Source organism: Diadema setosum, chromosome 16 (assembly GCF_964275005.1).
Source record: "Diadema setosum chromosome 16, eeDiaSeto1, whole genome shotgun sequence".
Taxonomy (NCBI): Eukaryota; Metazoa; Echinodermata; class Echinoidea; order Diadematoida; family Diadematidae; genus Diadema; species Diadema setosum.
The window spans coordinates 13984000-14011009 of record NC_092700.1 but is presented as its reverse complement, the minus strand read 5'-3'; the positions used below and the strand labels follow the sequence as shown (position 1 = coordinate 14011009).

General features: G+C 38.5%; 1 protein-coding gene across 1 annotated transcript; it reads right to left on the bottom strand.

Moving 5' to 3' along the window:
* LOC140240084 (uncharacterized) lies at window positions 1-18789 on the bottom strand. The gene is made up of 6 exons (XM_072319892.1): window positions 18675-18789; window positions 13502-13648; window positions 12221-12276; window positions 11741-11820; window positions 3291-3433; window positions 1-44 (listed from the first exon to the last, which is right to left on the bottom strand). Exons 1-6 carry the CDS (start codon window positions 18751-18753, stop codon window positions 1-3), a joined length of 549 nt encoding a protein of 182 aa, XP_072175993.1. The 5' UTR covers window positions 18754-18789.
* Window positions 18790-27010: the final 8221 nt, after the last annotated feature.

Below are 27010 nucleotides of genomic sequence, written 5' to 3'. Positions count from 1 at the left end.
TCAACCTCCATAGAACTTGGGTTTGATTACAAGAGAGTCAGCATCTGTAAAATCAAATACATAAAAAAAATTGCCAAAACTAGAAATGTCTCTATGGCAACTGGTATGCCTCCACCATATCTTAAAGTTCTCCCAACAGGTCTACAGAACATCTTTACAATGTGAGATGACCATTTCACATAATTGGTAAAAAAAAAAAAGAAGAATGGAAATGACATGTTTGGCACAAATGTGTTACTTTTCACAAATGTGTTTACTTTGTACTAATGTAGGTTTCATCTGGATGGATAGCTTAATTAAGAGAGCAAGTATTTAGGAATATACGTATTTTATGTGACCTTTGACCCTTACACTTTGACCCCTTGGCCCACAAATCTTCAAATGATCACCAATTGGTAACATCCATTTTTCTGACAGAACCATAGTGCAGTAATGCCTATGTACCTAGTTTGATTTAGATTTAATATGCACTGAGTAATCTCTTGGATACGGACTAACGATGTATAAGTTGAGCAATGAATAGCAGAATTTTACCATTTTAACCTGGACCTTTGACCCAATGACCCTAAAATTCCCAAGAGAACCATTGTCAGGCAGTACATGCATAACTTTTTATACGTACTAATTTCCCATATAGAAGCTCATGCATTTTTGGACAGCTCCTGGCCTGCACTAAAATAGCCCGCACTAAGCGGTAAAAATTGCGTTCAGTAACCATAACACAGCCACGCTACATTTACAATGACCCCTTCAAGAACTCAGCCACGTAAGGGATAACTGCCATGACTATTTAAAACGCGCTCCAGCACAGCCACAGCCAGGGAATTCTGACCTTTGACCGTGCAAGGAATTTTAAGCCTGGTGCTGCTATCATTCATAAACCCTTTGGTCAGCGCCGTACCTGGCACTAGCCTACAGCAGCGCCAAAATGGTCCGAGCCTGGCGGGGGCCATTTTGGCCTGCGCCATTTATAAACTCAAAATTTTACCACTGCCTGGTCCTCACCAGAGAGTTACTGAAATGGGAATGGATGCATTTCATGAAGATGCCATGAGCCATTCCCCAAATATATAGAGAAAAGAGTGAAAATTTAGCTCTTTTACTCGACCTTTGACCCATGGCCCAAAACTTTTCCCAGGGAATCTTTACCTGGTAATACATGTATATACATATATATATATATATATATATATATATATATATATATATATATTGATATACATATAAATTGTATTACTAAGTTTTAAGAAAATACCTTCAAGCATTGCATAGATATAGATATGAGGAAAATTATGAAATTTGAAGAATCTGACTTTGACCTTTGACATTTGACCTTGAGAATGTGCACCCAAAAGTTGATAGACACAACATTGTTTCCTCATACAGGCATATATGCATCCCCCTTTACTTTTTATACCTCCCCCTTTGCCTCCTTTACTTTTTTTAAGAGTAAAAGTAATAAAAAGAAAAATTGAATTTTTTTTTTGCCCCCCCCCCCCTTTTCAGAATTCCTGGATATGTCCCTGAATGCTTGTAATTGGATTCAGCTAATGTTCATGTTTAATCTACTTTTTGTATTCAGAAGCGGATACAGGAATTCTGTAAAGGGAAGGCACCTTTACAAAATTATAGGGGGCGCACATGCCCCCCCATCTTTTTTTTTCTTTTGTTTAAAAAAAAAAAAAAGATAAAGAGGGGGCACATGCCTGGTATACTCCCCTCTGAATCTGCCACTGGTATCTATCATAAAACATTACAGAGTGTGTGTTTTGTTTTGGTTTTTTTTGTTTTTTACAGGTTGTCAGAAGTAGAGGCGAAAACTGCATTCATTTTTTTTAAAGGAAAATATTATTGGCAGTACAACTTTGGAACAGCAGCTGTACAGGTGTAACGCATACTTATTAGACAATGCCGGATGTGAAAACTCTTTGCAAATGTTCCCCTCAGTAAAGCGCATCTATAGAAGACATGCAAATTAATTGTTCGCTCTAAGTACAGAGGTATTTCAATGCTGTAGGTCAGTTTGTCAATGGGTTTGATGCATGGGTATACATTACACCTTTTGTGCATTGTACAGCATATGTCCAGCAAAGCTCATAGGTATGTGCCATGATGCCCCAAGTGAGAAGTGGGGCAAGGCTTATTGTATTTGGCACTTCATTCTTCGCTTTCATCCAGACAACATCTGATTTTGGTTGCTGATATTTGGTTGCCCCCAAGCTGCATATTCATCCTTCAAACTTATATCTGTCTGCCATCGCGAGTAATGGCGGTTGTAGTCTTATTTGTCAAGCCATGTTTTGAACCCAAGATTTTAATAATCTTGCAATCTCTGTCATTTACAACTGGAGCTTTCAGTTCAGCTCAAATGAAAAAATCATGCGCAACGGTAAGTTCAACATGAACTTTATAAGACTTTGACAGTATCTGAAATATAACTGCTTTTACGGCAGTTAGCATGGTTATGAATTGATAATGACCAGTTTATGTATTTATCAATTATATGTTTGGTTATACTTCATGTATTGATACTCTATGATATTTGGTTAGAAGAATGTATGGGTTTATTCACACAATATTCTCTAACCAGATTTTAAACAAAGCCAATTTGATAAGTTGGTGATGGTTATTAGAGTGTAAATCTATTTAAATGTACATGGACTCATTGGTAACTAAATGGTGATTGTGTGTGCATGTGTGTGCATGTGGATTATCAATGTGAATGTAGAAGAAACTTAAGTACAGGGTCATCAAATGAAGAATAAAGTTTTGGAATAACGCTTGGTTCAGTAGCAGTCATTGTTCAGATCGAAGTCGCTTTTCACCTGAAAGTTGTCACACCAGAGACACTTCATTGGGGCCCCCAACCATGAACTTTTATTCCAGGTTTTGGTGTATTTGGATATAATCCGTGCATGCAAGAGTGTAGTGGTCCCTGAGTACATAATAACCAGGTTACATTTTTTTCAATTCATTTGAAAATCCCTGAGATTTATCATACGCACTCAGTCTTGAGGTTTGTAAAACCCGCACAAGCTTGGAATTGTATTCATTTTCAACATTCCTGTTCAATACAGTATAAGTGTTGCTAAGGAAAGAATGATGCAGTTGTTTGCAACCTTATTTTCAGTGTGCAAGTCTAATTGGTCTGTTGATTATCCAAGCAATCGGTTTACCTTTAAAATCTAAATCATTGTCGACCCTCAACAGGGCTGTGACACTGGTGTTGTCCTGAACTTAAGAAACATTCATTATTTGTTTTATTAATTATGGTGTGTTACATAACTCACATTGCTGGTGAATGAGGTAGTTCAGAATGAGTCCAAAGAAGGGTCTCTTCTCATCATGGTCCACCTCCGGCTCTTCTCCATCCTGGCTGGCCACATCCTCTCTCCTTGACTCATGCTTGCTAGTTACCTGTGGTTCATAATACCTGTATGAATTATATCATATAGGTCAAGTTAGCTATGCAAATAAATATTCTCATGAAAGAATGTCTGTGTAGCTGACATTAGGAAGTAAGAAAATCTTTTGTCAGAGCACATTGCTAGTTTATGAAAATTAGGTGGTGCACCACATGGAAGGCTACAGTTTCCTGCAGTGGGCACTTTTCATTCCCTGGGGGCAAAACTGGCTTATATACCTCACCAAATTGAATTGCATCTTCATGCTGGAAAACTGTAGAAAAGTGTTTTGTTTTGTTTTGTTTTTTATCTTGAGGCAATCTTGTGGGCATCTAAATTCCTGTGTTTCTTTAAGGCTTTCATCCCAGTGCTTTCCTACGCGACAGTTTGGCTGCAAACAATATCATGTTATGGCATTCTCTCTACAATTTGTTTTTGATTCGAGAGGTAATAATCCTGTTCACACGTAAACATCACACACAGGCAAGCAAAGAACATGGTAAACAGTACAACTGTGACAGTGTGCATGGCTACAAAAGCGTGAAACTTGTAGGCTAGACTACCAAAATGACAGTTTTGTCAAAATTAAATGTCGTATTTTGTGTTCCTGTGGTACAATTACATGAGATGTCATCTTCAGCTATCAAAATACCACACTCACACAAAATGTACACACACAGACACACAATATGTTGTGTTAAAATGTGCCTTAAACTGGCAGCTATGATGGGTCCAACTTTGTCAGATTCATACTTCCACCATAGCTTATGCAGCATCGACCTCACACAGCTGTAGCAGCTGTTTTATCCTGTTGAGGATGAGTCAAGAGTGTACTCGGGCAAGTGTCTATGGGAAATGTGTGTTGTAGCAAAATCAGCCCACCCTCAACGAGTTAATGCGGCCATGGCCAGCTGGTAGACTGTGCTCTCTCTGGCCAGATGAAGAATTGACACTTTTGCTCCTAAAATGAAAAAGCTGTATTGGCCGACTATTGATAGAACTCTATCCGCTGTGAAGGCTATCTTATAACCTATTTATATGCAACATTGGACCAAGGAGCGCTCTGGAAGAGCTTCGACTTATGCCCCTCTGAGACTGTTCATTCAAACAATCACCACTCCATGAGACCACATGCAAAGTGGCTGAGAGGGGCATAACATCGCTAGGGCGACAAGACCTTGTATCTACAAAATGTCAAATGTTCGGGAGAGCAAAAAAACATGGCAGCCATAGTACTGTATCCAATGGAATAGACATTCCTTTGACATGCTGTGGTGGCTTCATTTTTGGGGTAAGACATCTAGGATTTGGACAGGACATCACTCAACAGATTAGCTGACCATTTATCCAAAAAAGTCATTTTCACCAAAATTGCAGATACAAGGTCTTGTCACCCAAGCGACGATAACTATCACAGTGATGTTCAAGTGTGCATCAGGAACTTCAAACATACAGACTGCATGCACAATGCACACCACAATGTCGACCACATTCCACTTCCCAAGCACTCTAAACATTGGTGACCATTTATACGGAGTTTACAGCACTTCAGGAGCACTCCTGAGCCTAGCCTAGCTGGAGAGGGGCAAACTTTAGAGCATTCAAGGGCCAAACTGTCTGTTCATACAGAGTTCAGAGGTGTCCAGGAGCCATTAAATGCTCTGTATAAACAGAGTACTATGCCTTATAATTTGAAAAAAAAAATAAAAAAACAAAAACAAAGGAGACTGTGACAAAGAGACAGCACTAGACTCCTGACTTCTTACATCATATTTTGATTACATCATGTGTACACGATGTACGAGGTCAAAGCTGTGCCCTTCATTAAATAATACATGTACAACACCTCTCACTCATGTACCAGTTCTTGTATTTGTGTTTTCAAACACAAGATAAAATGAACACTATAGCCTTATTGCAGTAATTAAGCTATCATAAACAATAATCACATGCATTCCTGTTTACATACTTTATAGTATACACACACAACCAATGTTCCTTCATACACATGTACAATATCATTAAAAGTCATGTACAACCCCTCACTATACTATCCTTGTGGCATCACGTAACATTCAGGCCAATGAAACTGCAAAATAAAGTGATTTGGAAAGTGCTCCTTTCCATTTTGTTGATGGTCTTTTTTTTTTTCTTCTTTTTTTTTTTTGCAAAACAACTCAAAAACTTATGAATGGATCTGGATAACATCTTCAGGAATACTTGATAATGACACAAGAAACAGTACCAGTAATTAAATTTTTGGGTTGTGATCCGGATCACCATCTGGATCTAAATCTTACCTAATTTTGTGAAAGAGTAGTACTAACATACAGTCAAACTCGGATACCTCGACGTCGGATAAGCCGAATATCACTTACCTCGGGGGCAAAATGAAAGTCCCGATTGTTCCGATGGAGTTTCTGTGTATTAAAATTCGCGTAGCTCGAAAAAGATAACTCGAAGTTCGGTTACCTCGAAGGGAAATATAATGTCCCGATCTTGATTAGGTGATCCGAGAATCCTCTCGGATCACCTTCTGTATCTGTACGGATTCTTTGTTGGTTCTTCTTCTTCTTCTTCTTTATTTCTGGACAAAATTTGTGTAGAGGTTAGCTCAGAAAGTCCTCTTCCTATCAATTTCAAAATTATACCATATATGTATCATGTCCCAAAGACGACAGATCTAATGTATAATAGTGATCAGTCGACCGTGACGTCACTGTGACGTCATTATATGAAAACACATTCTCAATCATATCTCACTAATGGAATAGAGTTTTTCAATGAAATTTACGTCACATATATTTCAAGTTATGCGCATTCTACTCATATTCTCAAAATTCATATTTTCTCTTAAAACGTGCGCGTACGCGCGCGTTGAAATATTTGTATGCTCAAATCGAGCTCAAATTTTTTTTGCACACGTTTCAGACCATTTGCAGCATTTTTTGAAAAATTGAAAAAATTGGACGGACGCGTACGCGCGCGCACATATACGCACGTACAGCTCATATGCAACAGAAATTTCCCGATTTTTTTCATTTATCGGATGTCTGAAAAGTCAAGGAACATTTCTAGCAAGTTTCAAGTCAATCCGACTCAATATGACGTCATACGGGACTGTCAAAGTTGAAATTCCGCGCGCGCGTCAATGGCGATATACAGTACAACAATGCCCAAAAACCGCCAATTTTAAATCCGATTTTACTCGTCAGGATGGACGGTGACCCCCCATTTTCTTTACATAATCTGAAAGCTGATGAGTTGTACATGTCAGTTTATGGGTTGGCGATACTGAAAAAGTGATTAAAAGATATCAAATTTCTTAATAAAGTAAAAAAAGTAAATTTTCAAAATGACGTCATCAATTTTCAAGTTTACTTGGGCGTATCTCACTTATCCTCTGCCAATTTTCACTCAGATTTCAGTATGTTGTAGCTTATTAAATGTTCTTTCATTAATGTAATAACAACATTTTGATTGGATGGCGGCATCACCTCGTAAAAATGGATTAAAAGTAATCTTGTCAAATTTGACCAGTTTACGTGTTATCTCTATGGGAGAGCAGTTTTTCTGGCAGTGAAAATTGACATGACTATCTTTTTCGAGCATTAGCTCACTTATGCTTCGGTGAATTTTTCCCAGATTTTAGTATGTTGTAGCTGAGACTTTGGGCTATCGTAAATGTGCCCTCCATTTTTTCATACGAGGCCGGCATCACGTCGAAAAACTTGGTTGAAAATGGCACGTGGCTTCGATGCAGCGTCATTTTGCTTAATACACAGGGCCTATGGAGCATGAAATAGGTCATTGCATAGCGCATCCGACTCGTAATCCTAAGGTCCCTGGTTCGAGCCTCACCCTTGCCAATATTTTTTTATTTTTTTTTCCAAACTCTTTTTTCTTCTTTTTCTTTATTTAGTCTTAATCTCCCTTCCTAACTTTATCTTTTTCTGATTTTTTAATGCTTCTCCTTCAAATTTCTATAAAGTAACATAATTTTTTCTTTATTTTTCTTTCTTTCTACTACATTCTGTGCAATAGATGAAGAACAACAATGGTTATCAATCCCATATTTTGCATATGTTTAGTTCATGTCACGTACATTATTTCATAAAATAACAACTTCTTGATCGGACACCATCTTGGGTATGTAAATTAGGGTCAAAGGTCATAAATGTTTCATCCTGTATCTTGGTGAATACATGTCCTATCTTTACCATATTTTGCACACGTAAAGACCATGTTACAAGGATCATTTCACAAAATAACCACTTTTTGCTCAGATGCCATCTTGGCTGTGCAAAGTGGGGTCAAAGGTCATATGTACTTCTTCCTGTATCTTCGTTATGTCGTGTTATCTGTATGGGAGGGACTTTTTCTAGATGTGAAAATTGACATGATTGTCTTTATCGACGACTAGCTCACTTACCCTTCGGTGAATTTCTTCCAGATTTTAGTATGTTGTAGCCAATTTAATACTCTTTAAGTTTTGTTCATCAAAATTTTAATCGGATGATGTCTTCACCTCGTGAAAATGGATATAATGTAACCTTGTCAAATTTAACCAGTTTACGTGTTATCTCTATGGGAGGGAATTTTTCTGGAAATGAAAATTGACATGACGGTCTTTATCGAGCACTAGCTCACTTACTCCTCGGTGAATTTCTCCCAGATTTTAATATGTTGTAGCTGAGACTTTGGGCTATCGTCGCTATTCGCTCCATCTTTTCATACGACGCCGAGATCACGTCAAAAAACTTGGTTGAAATCAAACTTATCTTCGATGTATTGAGATATTTCTTTCTTTCTGCAACTTTCTTTGCAATAACTCTAGAAAAACAGCCCCTATCACCCCCATATTTTGCACATGTTTAGTTTATGTCACGTACATTATTTCATAAAATAACAACTACTTGATCAGACACCATCTTTGGTATGTAAATTAGGGTCAAAGGTCATAAATGTTTCAACCTGTATCTTGGTGAATACATGTCCTATCTTTCCAATATTTTGCACACGCAAAGACCATGTTACAAGAATCATTTCACAAAATAACCACTTTTTGCTCAGATGCCATCTTGGCTGTGCAAAGTTGGGTCAATGGTCAAATGTACTTCATTCTGTATCTTCGTTATAGTTTATACCAGGGAGGTACCTCCCTGGTTTATACCGAATTTGGTACCAAAGATGGTAGACCTGACTCTCTTTTGTAAATGAGAATCCAAATATCACACGGCCAATGTCTCTAAACACAGATGAAACCTATATGGTCATGCCTATTGCGATCAGGACTCGAATCATTGATTAAAAAAAAAAAAAATCGGATCACCTAATTTGTCAGTCTTGACAAATTCCGAGTCTAGTTAACTTATTGTTTTTCCCAGCATGTTGCTCGAATCGAAATTGCAAACATCACTCAGCATCTCCGATTAAGCGCGCGTGGACAGCGAAGACATGTCACAAATGTTTTCACACTCGATTGTAAATATTCTGAGACCAGAACAATCGCGCGCCCAAGAAGAAATACCCGATACACAGCTGACAAGGAAAATCCCCAACACCTACCAACACACGTACATGGTATGCACATAGCACCCGTGCCAATGGAGTGCTTTACGATAGCACTACGCGCTGCCCCATCATTTGCTTTTCTTTAACCACTGTGTTTTGATTTTTGATCGAGACAGTCATACCGTGCGCGTAGATTTCTCAACCGTCGGGGCGCACCTGCTTACGTTGAGAGTTATTGTATTATCTTTGCCATTAATCACGCTCCACTGTCAAAACATCAATCTCCCTCGTAGTGCCTTTTTTCAAACTATTTTTTTTTTTTGCCTTTCACGAAGTTTACTTCCCCGAGAACGCAAGCACTGAAACTTTTTTTTTTTCCAACAATGCGATTATGAAAATCTTATCACAATGAAGAATAGAATACACAGGGCTCAGCACTAAGTTTTATCGGGCCACCAGTATCATTGATTTTTATTTTCTGGTGGTCGAAAGTAAAATCTGGTAACAAAAAAAAAAAATCAGGAAAAACATTAGAAAAACTAAATCGGTCCTACTAAACATAGACAAATTAATACTAAGCATTATTGAAGTGATACAGATGCCCATGTCTAAAACAAATGAATAGAAAATTCAATCATCTTACTCTGTGTTTAAAGATTTGACAAATAGGCGTAGAGATTATATAAAAAGTTGATGCCCATTATATTGAGGAGGTCAAAACTTACGTTTGAAATGAGAAAATGGGAGCATTTGCTGACATTTGTTAGCATCCGACATTTGTTTTAGCATTGTAAAAAGCCGAAAGTTACCGTTATTCATTTTTAAATGTAAAAGCAAACAACCGACACTCATTTTAGAATCTTACGGAGCTGAATACTATCCTAATCCATTTCCAAACGTGAAAGCAAACATCCGCTATTTGTTTTAGCATCTAACTGAGCGGATTAATACCATTAATCATTTCCAAATGTTAAAGCAACAATCTGTTATTTATTTTTGCATCGTATGGAGCAGAATATTACCGTTATTCATTTCAAACATCCGACATTTATTCCATTATCGAACGGAGCCGAATGTTACTGCTGTGCACTTCCGAAAGTGAAATGAATCATCTGACAATTATTTTATCATCGCACGGAGCCGAATGTTACTGTTTTTCATTTTTGAACGTCAAGGCAGACATCAGACATTTTGGACCATGAAACGTATAGCTGAATGTTACTGATATTTATTTCGAAATGTATACCGTAGCAAATATCCAATATTTTTTTTATCATCGTGTGGGGCAGAATGTTACTGCTGTTTACTTCCAAACATGCCAAACGTAAAAGCAATCATTCGACATGTATTTTAGCATCTTCCGGAGCTGAATGCTATTGACATTTACTTTCGAACGTAAAAACACACATCCGGCATTTATTTTATCAGCGTACGGAGTTGAATATTATTGTTATTCACTTCAGAACATCAAAGCAAACATTCGACATTTATTTTAGCATTTTCCGGAGCTAAATGTTATTGCAATTTACTTTCGAACGTAAAAGCAAACATCCAGCATTTATTTCATCATTGTCAGGAGTTGAATATTATTGTTACTCTTTTCCGAACGTCAAAGCAAAAAATCAAACATTAATTTTACCATTAAACGCAGCTGAACGTTACTGTTATTCATTTCGAAATTTAAAAGCAAACATCAGACAGTTATTTTAGCATCATATGGACATGATGGAGCAGAATATTACTGCTATTTTCTTCCGAACATAAAAACGATCATCTGACATCTATTTTAGCATCTTCCGGAGCCGAATGCTATTGCTATTTACTTTCGAAAGTATAAGGAAACATCCGACATTTATTTAACCATCGTACGGAGTTGAATGTTATTGTTTTTCATTTCCGAACGTCATAGCAAAAATTCGACATTTATTTCAGCGTCTTCCGGAGCCGAATGTTATCCTTATTCATTTCCGAACGCAAAATCAAATATCTAACATTAGTTTTAGCACCATACGGAGCTGAGTCTTATCGTTATTCATTTCCAAAAGTATGAGCAAACGTCCGACATTTATTTTAGTATCATACCGAGTCGAATATTACCGTCATTCATTTCCACAATTAAACGCAAACCCCTGACATTTATTTTAGCATCTTACGTAGCCGATTGTTACCGCTGTTCATTTTCAAAAGTAAAGGCAAACATCCGATTTTTTTTTTTTTTTGGTGGCGCGATCGGGCCACCAAAATCTTTATTTCTGAAATTTTGATTTCATTTCCTATTTTCACTCAATTCATTCATATAAAAGTTGATTCAATTCAAATTGACAAGCATGCAAACAATCAGTAGGCACTATAACAGACACCATGTTGAACATCGATAAACGTCGAACATCGATAAACATCGGATAAGTCGAAGAAAATTCGACGTACGCGTACCTCGAAATTCGCGTACGTCGAACCATTTTCTTCAGTCCCGACGAATTCGAGGTATCCGAGTTTGACTGTACATGCAACTTGTATTGCGCCAAATCCACTCTGTAGTGTTCAAGGTGCATACATACTATTTTTACCCTGGTCACAGGATACATTATTTCCAACCAGCAATGAGACGGTGTTCACTCTCCACTCCCTGGGGAGCATTCAAGCCAGTTACCATTTTACAGGCAAACACCTGCTGATCAACAAACATTGCAATTCTATCAGGTACCCATTTATACTCATGGGTGAAGATCAGCAATGTGGACAAAGTGCCTCGCTGAAAGGCAAACATGTCATGCTTCATCGGCTCACACCCATGAACCCAAACCAAATCAATTTCAACTCACCATCCAAGATGTGCACGACAATGAGGGCAAGAGATGATCTTCCATGAATACCCCTCAAACCATGTATCTTGTTCATACAGCTAGATGAGAGGAAATGACAGAAATACACGGTTTATCATTAGAATAATTGACTTAATTAAGGAATTCACTATTGTCACACAGCTGCATCTTTCTTTACACTTCCTTATTAAATGTTGAATTTAAAAGTTATCTATAGCTTGAACTCACTTTCCTGCCAGAACTCAAAATCAACACCCCTTTAAGAAAATTTGAGGCAAATTTGCATCAGCAATTTGTGCAGCAGAATTGGTAATTCCTCTGACAAATGCTAAAAACTACTTTGTCCAAAGAAGCCCACTTCATTCACAAAATGAGGATCTTATATCTCATCATGACAAAAGATATTAATCAAGTACAGAAATTTGTTGGATATATTCCAATTTATTTTACCTTCTGTACTGAACAAATGAAATTCATTACCTGTGGTTGCTTTGCGACATGAGCCTTTGAAGTTGTGATAACCTCAAAACTTCTCCCTGCATGAAACAAATTTAGAGTGGCTTGGAATTAGTGTGCACTCCAAACCTGCAATTCAACAAAGCTGTACTGCATATGAAGCTTTGCTGTATGACTATGAGTAACTTACCATATTTGCAACTCTGAAACACAGCAGCATATAAAGTTATAAAAAAAAGGGAAAAAAAAAGAAGCTAGTTCTAGTCAAGGTAGGAATTCACTGCACTGTCTGTTGAAAAGGGATATAATCATTCTTCATTCAATCACTATGACTCTTGATTGCAAAAACTGACCCATTCATGAAATTGTCTTTTAAGTCCCAGTTTATGAAATACAGTGCACTCCCGTTACAACGAACACGGTTATAACGAAATTTCGTTATAACGAAGTAAATCTTCCTGGTCCCAAAATTATCACCATTAAAGTCTATGGTACAATATTCGCTTATAACGAACACGGTTATAGCGAAATTTCCGTTATAACGAAGTCTTTTCCGAGCGCCACAGACAAAGAAAAACAAAAGAAATGTGCTCCGTTATAACGAAATGCGAATTGCTTTTGAAAATACGTAGCGGAACAAGCATTTATAGCGTCTCTGCATGGGTGAACGCTTCACACCACTGTGTGTTCGCTCCTTGTGTCACACACAGTTTCTGAGGGGAACTTGCGTTTATTATTGTAATACAGTTATCCCATCACATTTCACATAGCTTTGCAGTGTATGATGAGTATTCAGCAAACATAATATAAGTGGTTCCTTGTTTTCGTTATATATTGTATTTGTTCGGTTATAACGAAATTTCGTTATAACGAAAGACAACTGCCGGTCCCGAGCATTTCGTTATAACGGGAGTGCACTGTATTACACTGGCAAGATACAGTCCAAGAGCACTTCAAGAATGGTGAATAAACATTTAGTGTCTTTTGTTAATTTGTTAAAGGCAAAGCAACTCAAGGTTCAATTCCTGCATATTAGAGAGGCTCATTTAAGTTTGAGAGATACAAGAAAATCAGTTACTACACAAGCAAAAGTTTTATATTTTTTCTGGGGACTCGCACATGGTAATGCTAAATTGCACTTGGTCTTTGGCTCCCAGATCAGGTGCCCTAGCAAGGTTTACCATCTAAATCACCTTCCTGGTGGCTGCTCAATCTATACAAACTTTATATGAGAAATCCCTTGAGTCAGTGAATTCCTACTCCATTTATTCATAGTTTGAAGGGGTAGCTTGCTACAAGGCATACCATGTGGGTTTCTAAGCAGCTGAATAAGAACATTCTCTTTGCCAAGGATGGTGTCATTCCTCTGCCCCAGGGCCTGTGGACTGGACACCCTCACAAAATCTGTTGATGCTGCTACCTCATGGCCACATGTACGGCAGAGAAGATGCTCTGATTGCAAAAGACAGTTATTGTTATTAATTAGCAGGACAGTACATGGAATATTGAAAAATACATAGGGATCTACAACATGTTCTGCATTCAAGTGACACAGACAGTAAGGACCACATGATCATGTGGATGTCTGTAGAAGTATGGGCTTTCGTGAATACAAGGTATTAATTTCTATTGTACACCAGTGCAATATTTTTCCATGAACTTTTTTTTTTTATAACTGAAAAAATCAATTGTGATCCAACATACAACAAAAAACCAACGAAAAACAGCAGACATGGATTTTTAGTTGAGGGTATTTTCCGAAACAGCAGACTTCACACTTTAAAATGAATGATGATGCACAACTCAATTCAAATGGACCCTCCTATTAAACCTACCTAAATCTTGAAAAGAATGCATACACTCTGTAAAAGTGTGTACTGAGAAAAGAGGCTCTGAAGTATGGGGTATAGGGTCTTTTCAAGTGTTATCTTACCAAGCTGTGCTCTGTGCATTGAATGGGACAAATAAAACCAAAAAACAGGATGTAAATCTCCCCAGCAACAATGCAGTGATTATCAGATTAAGCTGAAATTCAGTATGTTCTATTAACACATTCTAGTATCTACAATATATACCAACTTTCAGAGCAGGAGCATCATCCTCTAAGTTGAGTTGAAAGTGAAGAGTGTGTAATTGTTTTTTTAAAACAAGGCAAGTGCCAAATTGTGTCTCGCCCATTCGCGTAGAAGAAATCAATGTTTTTCTAACTCCCGGAAGTTCTTTGAACTTGTGGTGACCTTCAACTCCCCAAGGGACATTTACCATCCAAGTTTGGTCACAAATGGACATAGGAATCAAAAGTTATTAGCCATTTGGTAAAACGCGCTGTAAAAACTGAACATTGGGCCCTAAAAGTGCGTTGACCCCTGTCTGTGACCTTTGACCTTGTGATGACCTTCAACTCCCGAAGGGACATCTCCCATCCAAGTTTGGTCACAAATGGACATAGGGATCAAAAGTTACGAGCCATAATCGAAACGCGCCATACAAACTTAACATTGGGCCCTAAAAGTGCGTTGACCCCTGTCTGTGACCTTTGACCTTGTGATAACCTTCAACTGCCCAAGGGACATCTACCGTCCAAGTTTGGTCACAAATAGACATAGGGATCAAAAGTTATGAGCCATAATCGAAACGCGCTGTAAAAACCATTGGGCTTTAAAAGTTCATTGACCTGTCTGTGACCTATGACTTTTGAGGTGTCCTTCATGTTTATCAAAATGTGTAACTTTGTATAACCACTCTTCCCTCCAAGTCTGATTTAACTTGAAGTCCTCAGTAGAGAGTTATTCAAGTTTTTGTAGTGTCACAGACAGACGACGGATGGACGGCGGACGGACAGACCCTGCAGGCGATCACTTCGTCACCGGTCACACGAACCGACGAATCACTCGATTTTGGGTCAAATTTTCGATTTTGAGATTTTCAATCATTTCGATAGTAGACATTCCATACTACATATTCTGAAATTCTCAGTGTGTAATTCGGTGTAATTTTTACGTAGTTATCACTTTTGTAGAAGCATGTAATTCCATTTGTGAAAATTATTTGTTTTCCCCATAGACACGTGTGTTAAACAATCAGGCGATTCGACGGTTCGGTGACCGCGCGTACTAGAAAACTAGTACGCGCGGTCACCAAACCGACGAATCAGTGTGCATTGACTTGCGTGTAGTTTTTGAGATTCAGCAGTTCATTGACAGCGTGCACAGTGCGCGTACTATGTAATACATGCGTTGACAATAACAACGTTCAATGTACATGTACATATGGACACACATGGAAAATGACAACGTTCTTTGCAGACCGAAAATGCATGCATGCAGCTCTTTGACGATTCCCGCTTATTTGTTAACAATACAATTCGATAAAAACTTCACAAGTTAGAGCAAGAATTGAAGTCTGATGTACTACAAAAATAATTGGAAATTATAGACATGAAAGTGTAGCAACCATAAGTCAAAAATGGGTTAACTTCAAACGCGATTTTCTCGAATTGACATTCTTACGCAAACCTGAGGGATTCGTCGGTTCGTGTCACCGGCGACGACTTAGTCTCCCCACACCTCTGGTGAGCTCGACAAAAATTTTGTTAGGGGCCTCTAGGAAAAACTTAATCATACTTTTCTATCTTAAAAAAGTGTTCTAGAAAAACTGCCAAACACAAAATTTTATTCGTTTTATGATCACAAATTCTAGAGTAATGTAGAACTGCTCTTTCAAGAAATATAAAAACTCAAGATTGACTAGGTTGACCCGTTTCACCTACTTGTGAGTTCTTATGTAAAATCAGGGCGTGCAACTTTTTGATTTTGTGATGACGGTCACAATCACATCACAGCACCCTTCTCTAGGAATACATTATAGGGCCTACATGTAGTTGCTGTTTTTCCTATTAAATTACTGTAAAACCAGGAAGTTTTGCCTGCATGGAACCTTCAGCTCACAAATTATGCAAGAATTCACAAAAGTAGAATGGACATTATGAAAGTGTTTGTTTACACAATGCATTGAAGGACAGTGCAGTGGCAATTCATAAAAGAAGTTTCATACTGTGGAAAAGGCAATTACGAAATTTATGTTATTTTTGTTATATGGTTGAGGGGTCTAGATATCGCGCACGAAAATTTGAAATGCTCTTATAATAGAAGTTATTTCATAATCGTACCTGAATTTCTCAATGAATATCACGAAAATGCAGAAAAATCACCTCCCAGAATCTCCTGATGATACGATGACGGAGTAGTGCGCTGTCGCCGTTTGTATGTCGGACTTTTTTTTATGCGTTCAATTTCTCGGGGTATGTAAAGATCGCGCAGCTGCCCTCTGTAGTTTCATGCGTGAAAGTGTCTTCCCCTCTGCGGCTGTAACGTGCTCCGGCTTTCGTAGAATATTTTTGCACTTGATATTAGATTTGTCCCTGTTAAGCAACAGCAGTTTTACCTAACTTGTGTATATTATTGTTATTATTATTATATGTGTTATTATTTATATTATTGTTATTATCATTATTATCATTATTACTATTATCACCACCACCATCATCGATCATCATAATCATCATCATCATTATCATTTTCATTATTATTATCACTTCCACCACCATCATCATTTTATCATTCTTATTATCATTCTTATCATTGATATTTTCATAATCGTTAATGATTTTCATTTATAAAGTTTTCTTACAATATTTCTAATCACTTTAACCAATAATATACACGTAATATAAAATGGAAAAAAGTAAAATATGAACATATATTCTGTGTGTGTGTGTGTGTTTGTGTGTGTGCTCACCCATTCGTCACCCTCTCATTTTCGTCACTCATTTGTCACACTCTCATCTAATTTGTTTTCTTCAGTATCATTATAATGGCCCTCCCCTGTCACAAATATATCACAAGTTAGCGCAAGAAATCACAAGCAAATTCAAATTGAAATCACACTTCAACTTCGATAGACTGAAATATTTATTCCTTCGTAATATTATAATCGTTGTGTTAAAATTTGACTTAAAACAACATTTATTAACAGTATTTCAGCGTAGCTGGCAGTAGGGACCTATACATTGTTCTTGTGTATGATGACGTCACGTGGTAAACGATCGATCGAACAAATACGAATTCTATCGACTACGAACGAGACAAGCGAGACGACACGTCTAGGCTACAACATCGGGCTTAGAACAGATTTTAAGGGAAGGTAGGTTTGTGCAAGGTAAAAAATTTGAAATTTAGTGGAAAATTTGTTGGAAATCAACATTTCTTACCTGCTTCCTTCTCATGTTGAGCGGTAAGTCAGGTATGTTTATTCCATGGGCGTATCGGCAAATTTTGCGCTTAGTCCTACGCGTAATATCGCTTGCTATACGCAGTTACGCTATGCGCGATCATTAGGTCCCTGCGCGAGACCTAGTACCCTTACTATGTCAATGACGTTGCCGTTGGTGGTTCTTCTTCTTTGCTTGAATTCCTCTAGGTCTAGTCAGGATCTCGAGAACTGCCAAAGTTGTCTAATAACATATTTTGGTTTGTTTTTGACGAATACTAGAACTAAGACGGTTTGTGTCCATGCAATGCAAATACGGACTGCAGTGATACGATACAACTAACCTGGCCCTATCATCCAGCCAGGGCCATGCCAGGGTCTGTACAGGCTAGGATCTATTATACAACGTCCAAGTAGATCCTTGTAATTTGATTGGAGGATTGTTGGTGACGTGCTATTCAATAAGTACTCCATTCAACGCGCCATGCAATTTTGGTTCTATTTTTGCGTGCAACTTGGTTCGATTTTTTCGTTCTATTCCACGGTTCGAGAAATTGTACGGTACTGCATGTACTGTGTGTGTTTCATATTGAGGATCGCATATGCAGCTAGCGCAGTGTACGTGTGCGGTACATGCATGCGCGTATGTAGGCCTACGTAGTGCTAGTGCACGTGTAACGTATGAGCGCCAGCTGTGACGACCTGTCAGTGTATCTACACTGATTGCACAAGCCAGAAAGAGAATCGCAGTGGATCCACATGTAAGTATGGCTATATTTTTCATACATATATAGACTTCTAGGCCTACTTAGACCTACCCAACAATCCTCTAACCAAATAAAGATCTACTTGGACGTTGTATAAAACAAATAGTGTATGGTCTTTACTCGTGCAATGGAACAAGATTTCGCACTCGGTGAAAGATGAGGCGCACTATTCAACTCGGCTTCGCCTCGTTGAATAGAGCGCCTCTATCTTTCACCTCGTGCGAAATCTCGTACCATTGCACTCGTGACCATTCACTATTTGTATACTGTTGCACATATACAGCAGAGTACACTAACTACGCGTGCTACGGCTACGCCGTGGGTTGCCTATAGCTAGCTAGTTAGACCGGACCCCCTATTCATGTATTACAGTAGTTGCCGTGGTTTTTGCTAGCCCACTACCAATCACCTTACGTCTCATTATCAAATCAAACAATAGTCACCTTCAAGCTCATCATCTGAAGAAACTATGCAATTAATCATGAAAGAAGACAGACATAAGAAATACCAGATCTGACACATTGTCAGAGAGGCACATTCGGCACGTCGTCTGCTACTCGTCATTGTCATCCACTTCGTGGCCATATTTGAACCATTTACGTCGGAGAGACAATAGAGGGCGCGCGATTACTTTAATAGGAGTCGATGAACACTTAAGCTCTTTGATATTAACTGAGTAGGCCCTACTGACATTCAAAGAAATTTTTCTCCCAACTACTCATGAAAAGCTCGTTGATTGCAGTTAAATACAGTAAGTACAATTGAGAACAGTGCGTATTACGAACTGGGAGGTGTCTCTGACTTGTTATCTGCATGATTTAGCCAATAGGGGATGGTATAGTATTGGTTAAGGTGAGGGATCCAGCCCTTAACTTTTTTACTTACTTACTTATAAACCATTTTATGAAATGTTAAAGAACATCAATTCTAAGAGGAATTCAAAGTTCATTTGGTGATATTGGTTTAGAAATGGCTGAGATATCTAAAAAAAAAAACAAAAAAACAAACAAGGTAGGCAAAGTGGGTCCCACCTTTTATTAGGATTGCTTTGCTTTGGATATTTTATCCATTTCAATACCAGTAACCAAATAAATTTTGAATTCCTCCAAGTATTACAATTCTCTTTCATAATAGGTTTCTCATTAAAGAGAGCAAGAGAATAGAGGGGTGAAGGTTAAGGTGTGAGTGAGTTCTTCTTGTCTCCCTCTAACAAAAAAAAAAAAAAAAAAGAAGAAGAAATTGTTAGAGGGAGAAAATTGAAGAAAATTCACACCTCAACCTTCACCCCTCTATATACTTAATATCCTTTTTGCTTTCATTTAATGCCTTGTCCGCCTTGGACTATTTAACATAACAATGTCGGAATTTCGGAGCTTGGGTATTTTTCCAAGTTCATCGTGTCGCGACCAGGGGTAACCTGGTAATGCTGGTGTCGCTGCCCGGAAAGCAGTAAATGACAGGTTCGAGTTCCGTGGATCCTTTTTTCTGACATGTTTGTTAAATTACAAATCAGCAGTTGCGATCTTACAAATCTCACTTGTTAGAGGGAGACAAATTGAAGAGAATTCTCATTATCTCAAAAAGGATCACCATCAACAGTGACGGATCGGAGGGGGGCGCACCGGGCGCCCCTTTATTTATTTATTTTTTTTGGGGGTAAATTAAAGAAACAAAAGCAAAAAAAAAAAATGAAAGGGGACACTCGAGCCCCTTTTAACATTTGCACCAGATAGAGCTGAAGCCTTTTTTCTTTCTTTCCATCTTTCTTTCTCTCTTTCTTTCTTTTGGATGTCAGCCGATGGAAACCTGGGCCCCGTCTTATAAAGACTTGTGATTGATTCAAATCAATCACAACTTTGCGATTGAATGCAAATCCATCTTATAAAAAAAGTTGTGATTGAAATTAAGACAAAGAACTGCAACCAATCAATCATAGGTTGCGATTGATTGCAGCTTTCAAGAGATTTGTGACTGATTGATTTCTATCACAAGTTTTATAAGACAGGGCTGTGGAAGTGGCGCGAGAAACTAAAAAATAAAATGCACGGGAGCCTTTTATAGAATGTTTTTATTTATTTATTTATTTATTTATTATTATCATTTTATTATTATTATTTTTTTTATTTTTTTTTTTTTTTGGGGGGGGGGGGCTTGTCAGCTGATCAAACCCGGAAGTGGCACCAGAAATATTCTATGCGCCCCCCCCCCCCCTTTACGGGATCCGCCACTGATCAACAAAGGTTAATGTTGGAAACCTGTAGCACACCGATATTATACACTATAAGGGTGCTGAAGGGGTATATTACGGGGCGCCTTTTTTCTGTTTTTGTTTGTGTTTTGTTTTTGTTTGTTTGTTTTTTCTCGTAACCGAGCAGGGGAGAGATTAAAACATGAATATTCATTAGGCCTAAGTACATTATGTAATCTCATATTTCTCATTATTGTTTCATTCTTTTACAAGAAACTTCAATGTAGAGCTATAATACATGCATGTGCTTGTAATGATTTTTGTATCAAATTCATGTCATTCTTTAACCCACTGTACTGCCACTGCGCCTTGAGCACTCAGTCACATGGTGGAATTGCCACATTATAGGTATAGGGTACCCTGAATCATGACAGATAAGTAACATCCTTAGATACTTTTGCATTCAATAATGCGTTTATTGTCTACTTAGTGTGTTTTCTTTTCACATCCATTTTCTAAATAGATGGCCAAGATCCCTAGGTTGTTTTTTTATACAATACAAGTCTTTGTTGCCACTCATGCTGCTATATACCTCATGGAGGTGGAAAGAATCTCTTTCCACGTCTGACCCCTGCTGCTAGTGCCTGCTACACTGAAGGCTGTATCTCACCGAAGGAGATGTCTCCGCGACGTCTCCAACTTATCAGTCGCAGCAGTCGCGGAGACGTCTGCAACATAAAAATGGCTTGCGGTCTCACCAAGGAGACGTCTCTGAGACGAGTTACGGCAGGTGTCAAAAAATTTCAAATACATGTATGATGGAGCCGTTGCAGGATCACCTGACTTGATCTTGTTTAGGCAGGATGTCAGCACGCATGGGTCACGTGGTTTCTAAAGTATACCAGGTCAAAATAAAGTAGAGTCAATAGAGTCGCGGAGACGTCTCCGCGACCTCTCACCCGTTTTTCTGGTCTCCAGCAGGTCTCGGCGACGTCTCGGAGACATCTCGGAGACATCGCGGAGACTTCGCCGAGACGTCTCAGCAGTCGCGGATATAATTAGCCTCCGCGACGTCTCCTCGACTGATGGAGACGTCTCGGAGATTCGCGGATACTTCGCGAAAAATCGAACATGTTTAAATTTCTTGCGACTCCTCGGAGACTCTGTAATTTTCAGGAGACGTCTCGGAGACGTCGCGGAGACGACTCTGCAACTAGCAAAATCTGGAGTCGCGAACTAGTCGCAAACTAGTTTCAAGCCCGGTGAGATACGCCCTAAACTTGTCAACCTCCAAACTAAACTAGATCTCTGCTATAGGGTCATCCCAGAGGGTTCATCCCATCACCGTTGACTGAGTCCGACAAGCTCGACATTGAAAAAAAAGGTCCATGGCGGTCTGTGGAGACTGGAGACGGGATTTGTACAAACGCCGGGATGTTTTGTAAAAACGCCGGGAAATGTACAAACGTCTTACCGCGAAATGTAAAAATCTCGAAAGCTGCATCAACGGCAAATTTAAAAACGTTAAATTTTGCAGGGAAATGTACAAATCACAATGTAATTCAACGGTATAACGTACTGATGGTACGTATTATAGATGAACTCGATGTCCACCAAATTTGGCAGATAGCATCTCTATGGGTCATTATTTCTGTTGTCACTCAAAAACAAGAGGTGTTTAATTTTCCTTTTTCTAATTTACAATCAACTATTTCTGGTCTTTTATTCCATGAGAAAATTTTTAAATTAGTGTTTTTCCTCTAAAAGTGCTCTCAAAATGCGACTTTTGAACATTATTGTTTCAAAAAGTCCTGATCATGGGAGGGGGTATCCCCTCCCACATTCCCCACATTCTCCCCCGCTCGGTCGCATCGCTCCCTCGCCACTTGCACCCCCCCCCCCCCCATTTCAAAATCCTGGATCCGCCATGCACTGATGACAATGAGATGTCTTACGTCCTCCTACTACGTTTCGAAGTTATGCTCGGCGCCGCTCTAAATCTCCATACGGAATGTTAGCTGTGTTCAGACGAGGGCAGTTTTGGTCGGAGTAACTTCGGAGGAAGGGTCAGAGGAAGTTTGGTCGGAGTAACTTCGGAGGAAAGGTCGGAGTAGTGCCCGTCTGAACAAGGTCGTGGGACTAACTTCCTCCGGTCGGAGGAATTTACCACGACCTCCTCTTCCTCCGACCAAGATACTCCTAAGTTTTCTCAGAAGTATCTCGCTACCACGACTAGCCGGTCGGAGTATTGTCCGTGCGGACAAGCCCTCGGAGTATTTATGACCTTACAAACCTTATACGACCTAGGTAAAATTTTCCGGAGTCAAATGCGAGTACACGTGCGCGTGCAGTACAGTTCCAACCTATATATAGGGCTCACACCTGTAAATAAAATGGAATGTCCCATACCCCTTCACAAATTCGTACCAAAGATACCAAAATAAATGAAGAAAAAATAATTAAAAATAAATAATGCAGTTTGGCCAAAAAACAAAAACAAAAACAAAAACACTGAATAGCTGGAGATATTGAGTATGAATTCCTCTACAAACTGCATGTTGGTTGGAAGATGAAAGCTTATGCTATGGAATTTGAAGGGACTATATTTCATTGGGTGCATGTACAAAAAATAGGTGATTTTTTTTTTTTTTTTTTTTTTTTGAGTGAAAAGAAATCGTAGTCTGGCTTGGACAGAGTTTGAGCTGAAGAACCCGCCTTGGGAATTTGATGGATGAAAGGGTATATCTCACTTTAGTCCATGGGCCAAGAGCCGAAAAATGGGTTGTTGGTACCACCCGAGGTGGCAAAACCTTTTTGGTGTAATTTTGTTTGTCGGACATAGATACGCTTATCAAGCTATGATAGCATTTCCAAATGAGTAGCTTAGTCATAATAAATGAATTTTTAACCAATTTGGTCTCTTTTTTATATCCCTATACTGCTGAATCTAAACTAACCGCTATACAAATACGAGCACTGCCTTCTGTATGTCCACAGGTGTTCTGTTGTAAACGCGGTGCGCTTAGTCTTCATTCAAGGCAGCGAAGGGAATATCCAAAGGGTTATGATGTCCACAGCTGTCACGCGGTGCGCTTAGTCTTTATCTAGAACAATGTACCGTTATCATATCTAAAGTTCCTAATAAAAGGGATTATCTATACTGTTTTTATACCACCCTCTCAACAAATACATTAGTTTTAAACAAAAATCACTCTGTTCATTTACAACATTATTAATTATAATGTATTGTAGTGTACCGGTACATTGTTTTTGCATAATCTTTCATTGTTGGATGGAAATAAAGCGATAGTGGCGTGGTATTAGCGTTTTCAACCCAGCGTTTTCACCGGAAAATGATAGATAATTGAAAAAGACGCTAAAATTCACGAGAAATTGCTTTTTTGTTGTTGTTGTTTTTAGATAAAGGGATATACACTGTATCATAAGCTTTGGATATTCCCTTCGCCGTCTTGAATATTAGACTAAGCGCTGTGGACATCATAACCCTTGGATATTCCCTTCGCTGCCTTGAATAAAGACTAAGCGCACCGCGTTTACAACAGAACACCTGTGAACATACAGAAGACAGTGCTCTTCTTTGTATAGCGGTTGGTCTCAATTCAGAAGTACAGGGATATAACAACGAAACCAAATTGGTTTAAAATTCATTTACTATGACTAAGCTACTCATTTGGAAATGCTATCATAGCTTGATAAGCATATCTATGCCCGACAAACAAAATGACACCAAAAAGGTATTGCCACCTCAGATGGTACCAATATCTGGCCTGGCCCATGGACTACTTAGGTTAGTGAAGATGAAACACCTCATTTTCCCAGATATTTTAGAGAATTTTTTGAATTTTGAATTTTAACACACGTCGCTATGGGGAATTATTTTCCCGTGTGAGCGCTATAGTCGATCGGAATGGAGAAGCTAGCGCTCAGAAATTCTCATCAACAAGAATGGAGAAGATAAATGCCGCTGGTAAAAAACAATGGTATGGTCGACGTGCGCGTCGCTACTCTTCCGGAAGTTACACCGACTCTCCACGGTGGTAAGTTGGTCGGAGTTTCTTCCCACGACCGTCGTGTGGACACAGGGTCGTGGTAAGATAAGCATAGATTTGAATTCTAATTGTTTCGCCATTAAATTTTACTTCGACTAGAAAAATGTCTGAACATGGCTTTGGAGACCAAGAAAATTTTTTAACATGCCACTGAATTACAAATTGTAATTCAACGAAAAATTTTGAATGTCTATGAAATATTAAAATTCGTTTGGAACAAGTTAGGAAAGAATTCAAAGCTATACACATGTAAATTCTGCTCTCCTTGTAATGCGCAAATGAAAATAAAAAGGAAATCAGGACATTAAAAAAAAAACATGTTTTTTCTTCCACGATGCGCACATTTGCGGCATACCAGTTTTTTGTTTTTTTCTTTTTTCTTTTTTTGGTCTTTTTAATCTGGCATACTTAATATGTGAAATTATGTCCTCCACTAAAGCGTGTTGCAGGGTAATCTTAACCAAGGAGGTTTAAGAGTTTGAGTTCCAAATGGCTGTAATTATTCAAACAGTTGTCAGATTTCTGTTGCTGTACAAAAGAATATCACGGGTGCATATGTGCCTTTGATGATCGATGCTCGACGCCGCCGTCTTGCTGAGCAACCTGAAGATTCGTTTTGAACGTTATCATAATGTTGGCCATATTTTGCTTATTCATTTATTAAATGAAACGAAATTTCACTTAATGATAAAGCATGAAAAACAAAAGTCATTCCCGTCCAGAAATTTGTGCATACGTGTAAATCAGAGCTGTATCATGTGAAAATGTTTAAAACTGTACCATCATGGAAAGCCGGTTTTATCACTTTTCCACTTAATTTCCACATATAAGACTAATATGGAATAATATTCAAATATGTTATTCTTTATTGTACATATCAGAGTAGTTCCCGGGTATGCCCTGTCGAGTAATTTTCATCTTTATTTCAGCATTTTTGTGCAATTTCTATTCGCGCATCCTCGTGTCTGTACCACCTACCTTTTATAAGAAGGGATAACGAAAAGCAATTACCATCACAAAGACTATTATCTTCCTTAGAAAGTGGGTGGCGAATATGCAATGAGACATTTTTGAGTCAAGTGTCTTCCTATCTGCTTGGCAGATCCTGTTTGGCACATACAGTACTTCAAATATTTTTGAGCGGCGGCATCGAACTTCTAGCAAAGGAAATAAGACGGTTGTGACTCCATTCTCTTGAATCTCCTTGTTTTAACCCTGCATTTTGATTCCCTGCTCTATTCAGGGAGGTGTTAGAAAAGGAGCGGAATCTCTTCGAAATTTGTGCAAATTTATGCGTAGGGTATAGATGTTCCACGCTCCGAGCTGCTTTTCCATAGAGTTTGGATATGGAGACCAAAGGAGACGTTCTTGATTTCAACAAACCAATTTACGCTGTATTTCAGATGAAATGTTGAAATCCTATATGGAACTTGGTGGTAATCTTTGTACAAAACAACTAGCCCTACTTAAGTTTTTCTTCAAATCTCTTGGTTATCGAAACCCCGGACTGAAAAAGGAGCACATATCAACATCTCATTAAAAAAGAAAAGAAAAAAAAAGTTAAAACACAACCATCTTGCCCACATTTGTGTATGATATTGTTCGCCAGGTTTAGTACTTCTATGTTAAATGTTTCGAATAAGTAGTTGGCTAAAGCGTGTTTTGCGTGTTTATTTTACAGTTAGAGAAGTACAATACATGTATTTTTACTTCTTTTCTTCTCGTGTCCTATACTCTTTGCACACTAAGCAATTGCTGTCGAAGACACAAAGGGGGGGGGGGGGGCAGGGAATTGCTCCTGGCACGGTATGTTGCAGTATTTCCCGAATGATGCATATTCAAATGGAGTGCTGTCTTTTGTCAAAGCAATTATTCATTAACACCTGCGAGAGCGCACATAACTTCTCGGCGGCACGTAATGATGGGTACAAAGGAGAGATTCTTGTTTCCTCTCCTTCTCTACCACCTCCCTGATCTAATTCAATGCACACATACATTCTCTAACACCTCCCTGCTCATAATAGGTGTTTCCAAAAACATTTCCCACTTTTGATCATTAATAGTTCAAAAACTTTTCATCCGATAAAACTGTCATTGATATGAGTAATAGCTGAAGGGTGTACAATTTTGTTGGAGGTGATTTGAATGCGAAAGCATAAATCAGTTTCATTAAATCTAAGATTGATTTTGAAGTAACGTTTCAGATTTTGGTCAAATCTTAACCCTCTGTACAAAAATTGAACTTTGCACAGGAACCAATGTGTATGTGAGTGTGTGCTGACAATAGCCCTGAACAATGGACATGCATGAATCACCTGTTGACTAGGCGTCAGTCTCGCGCTCCCAGGCACATGAATGCTTAATTAATCAATACTTCATGTGGATTGCCCTGGGCACTGCTAGTCTGAATTCATGCACGGTAAAGGGTAAAATGCATGCACATGGAAAAAGTAAGCACATGTTTCCATGTGCTTGCAAACACCACATTTCATTCCAGCTGGCAATCATTTTCAAATTTTGC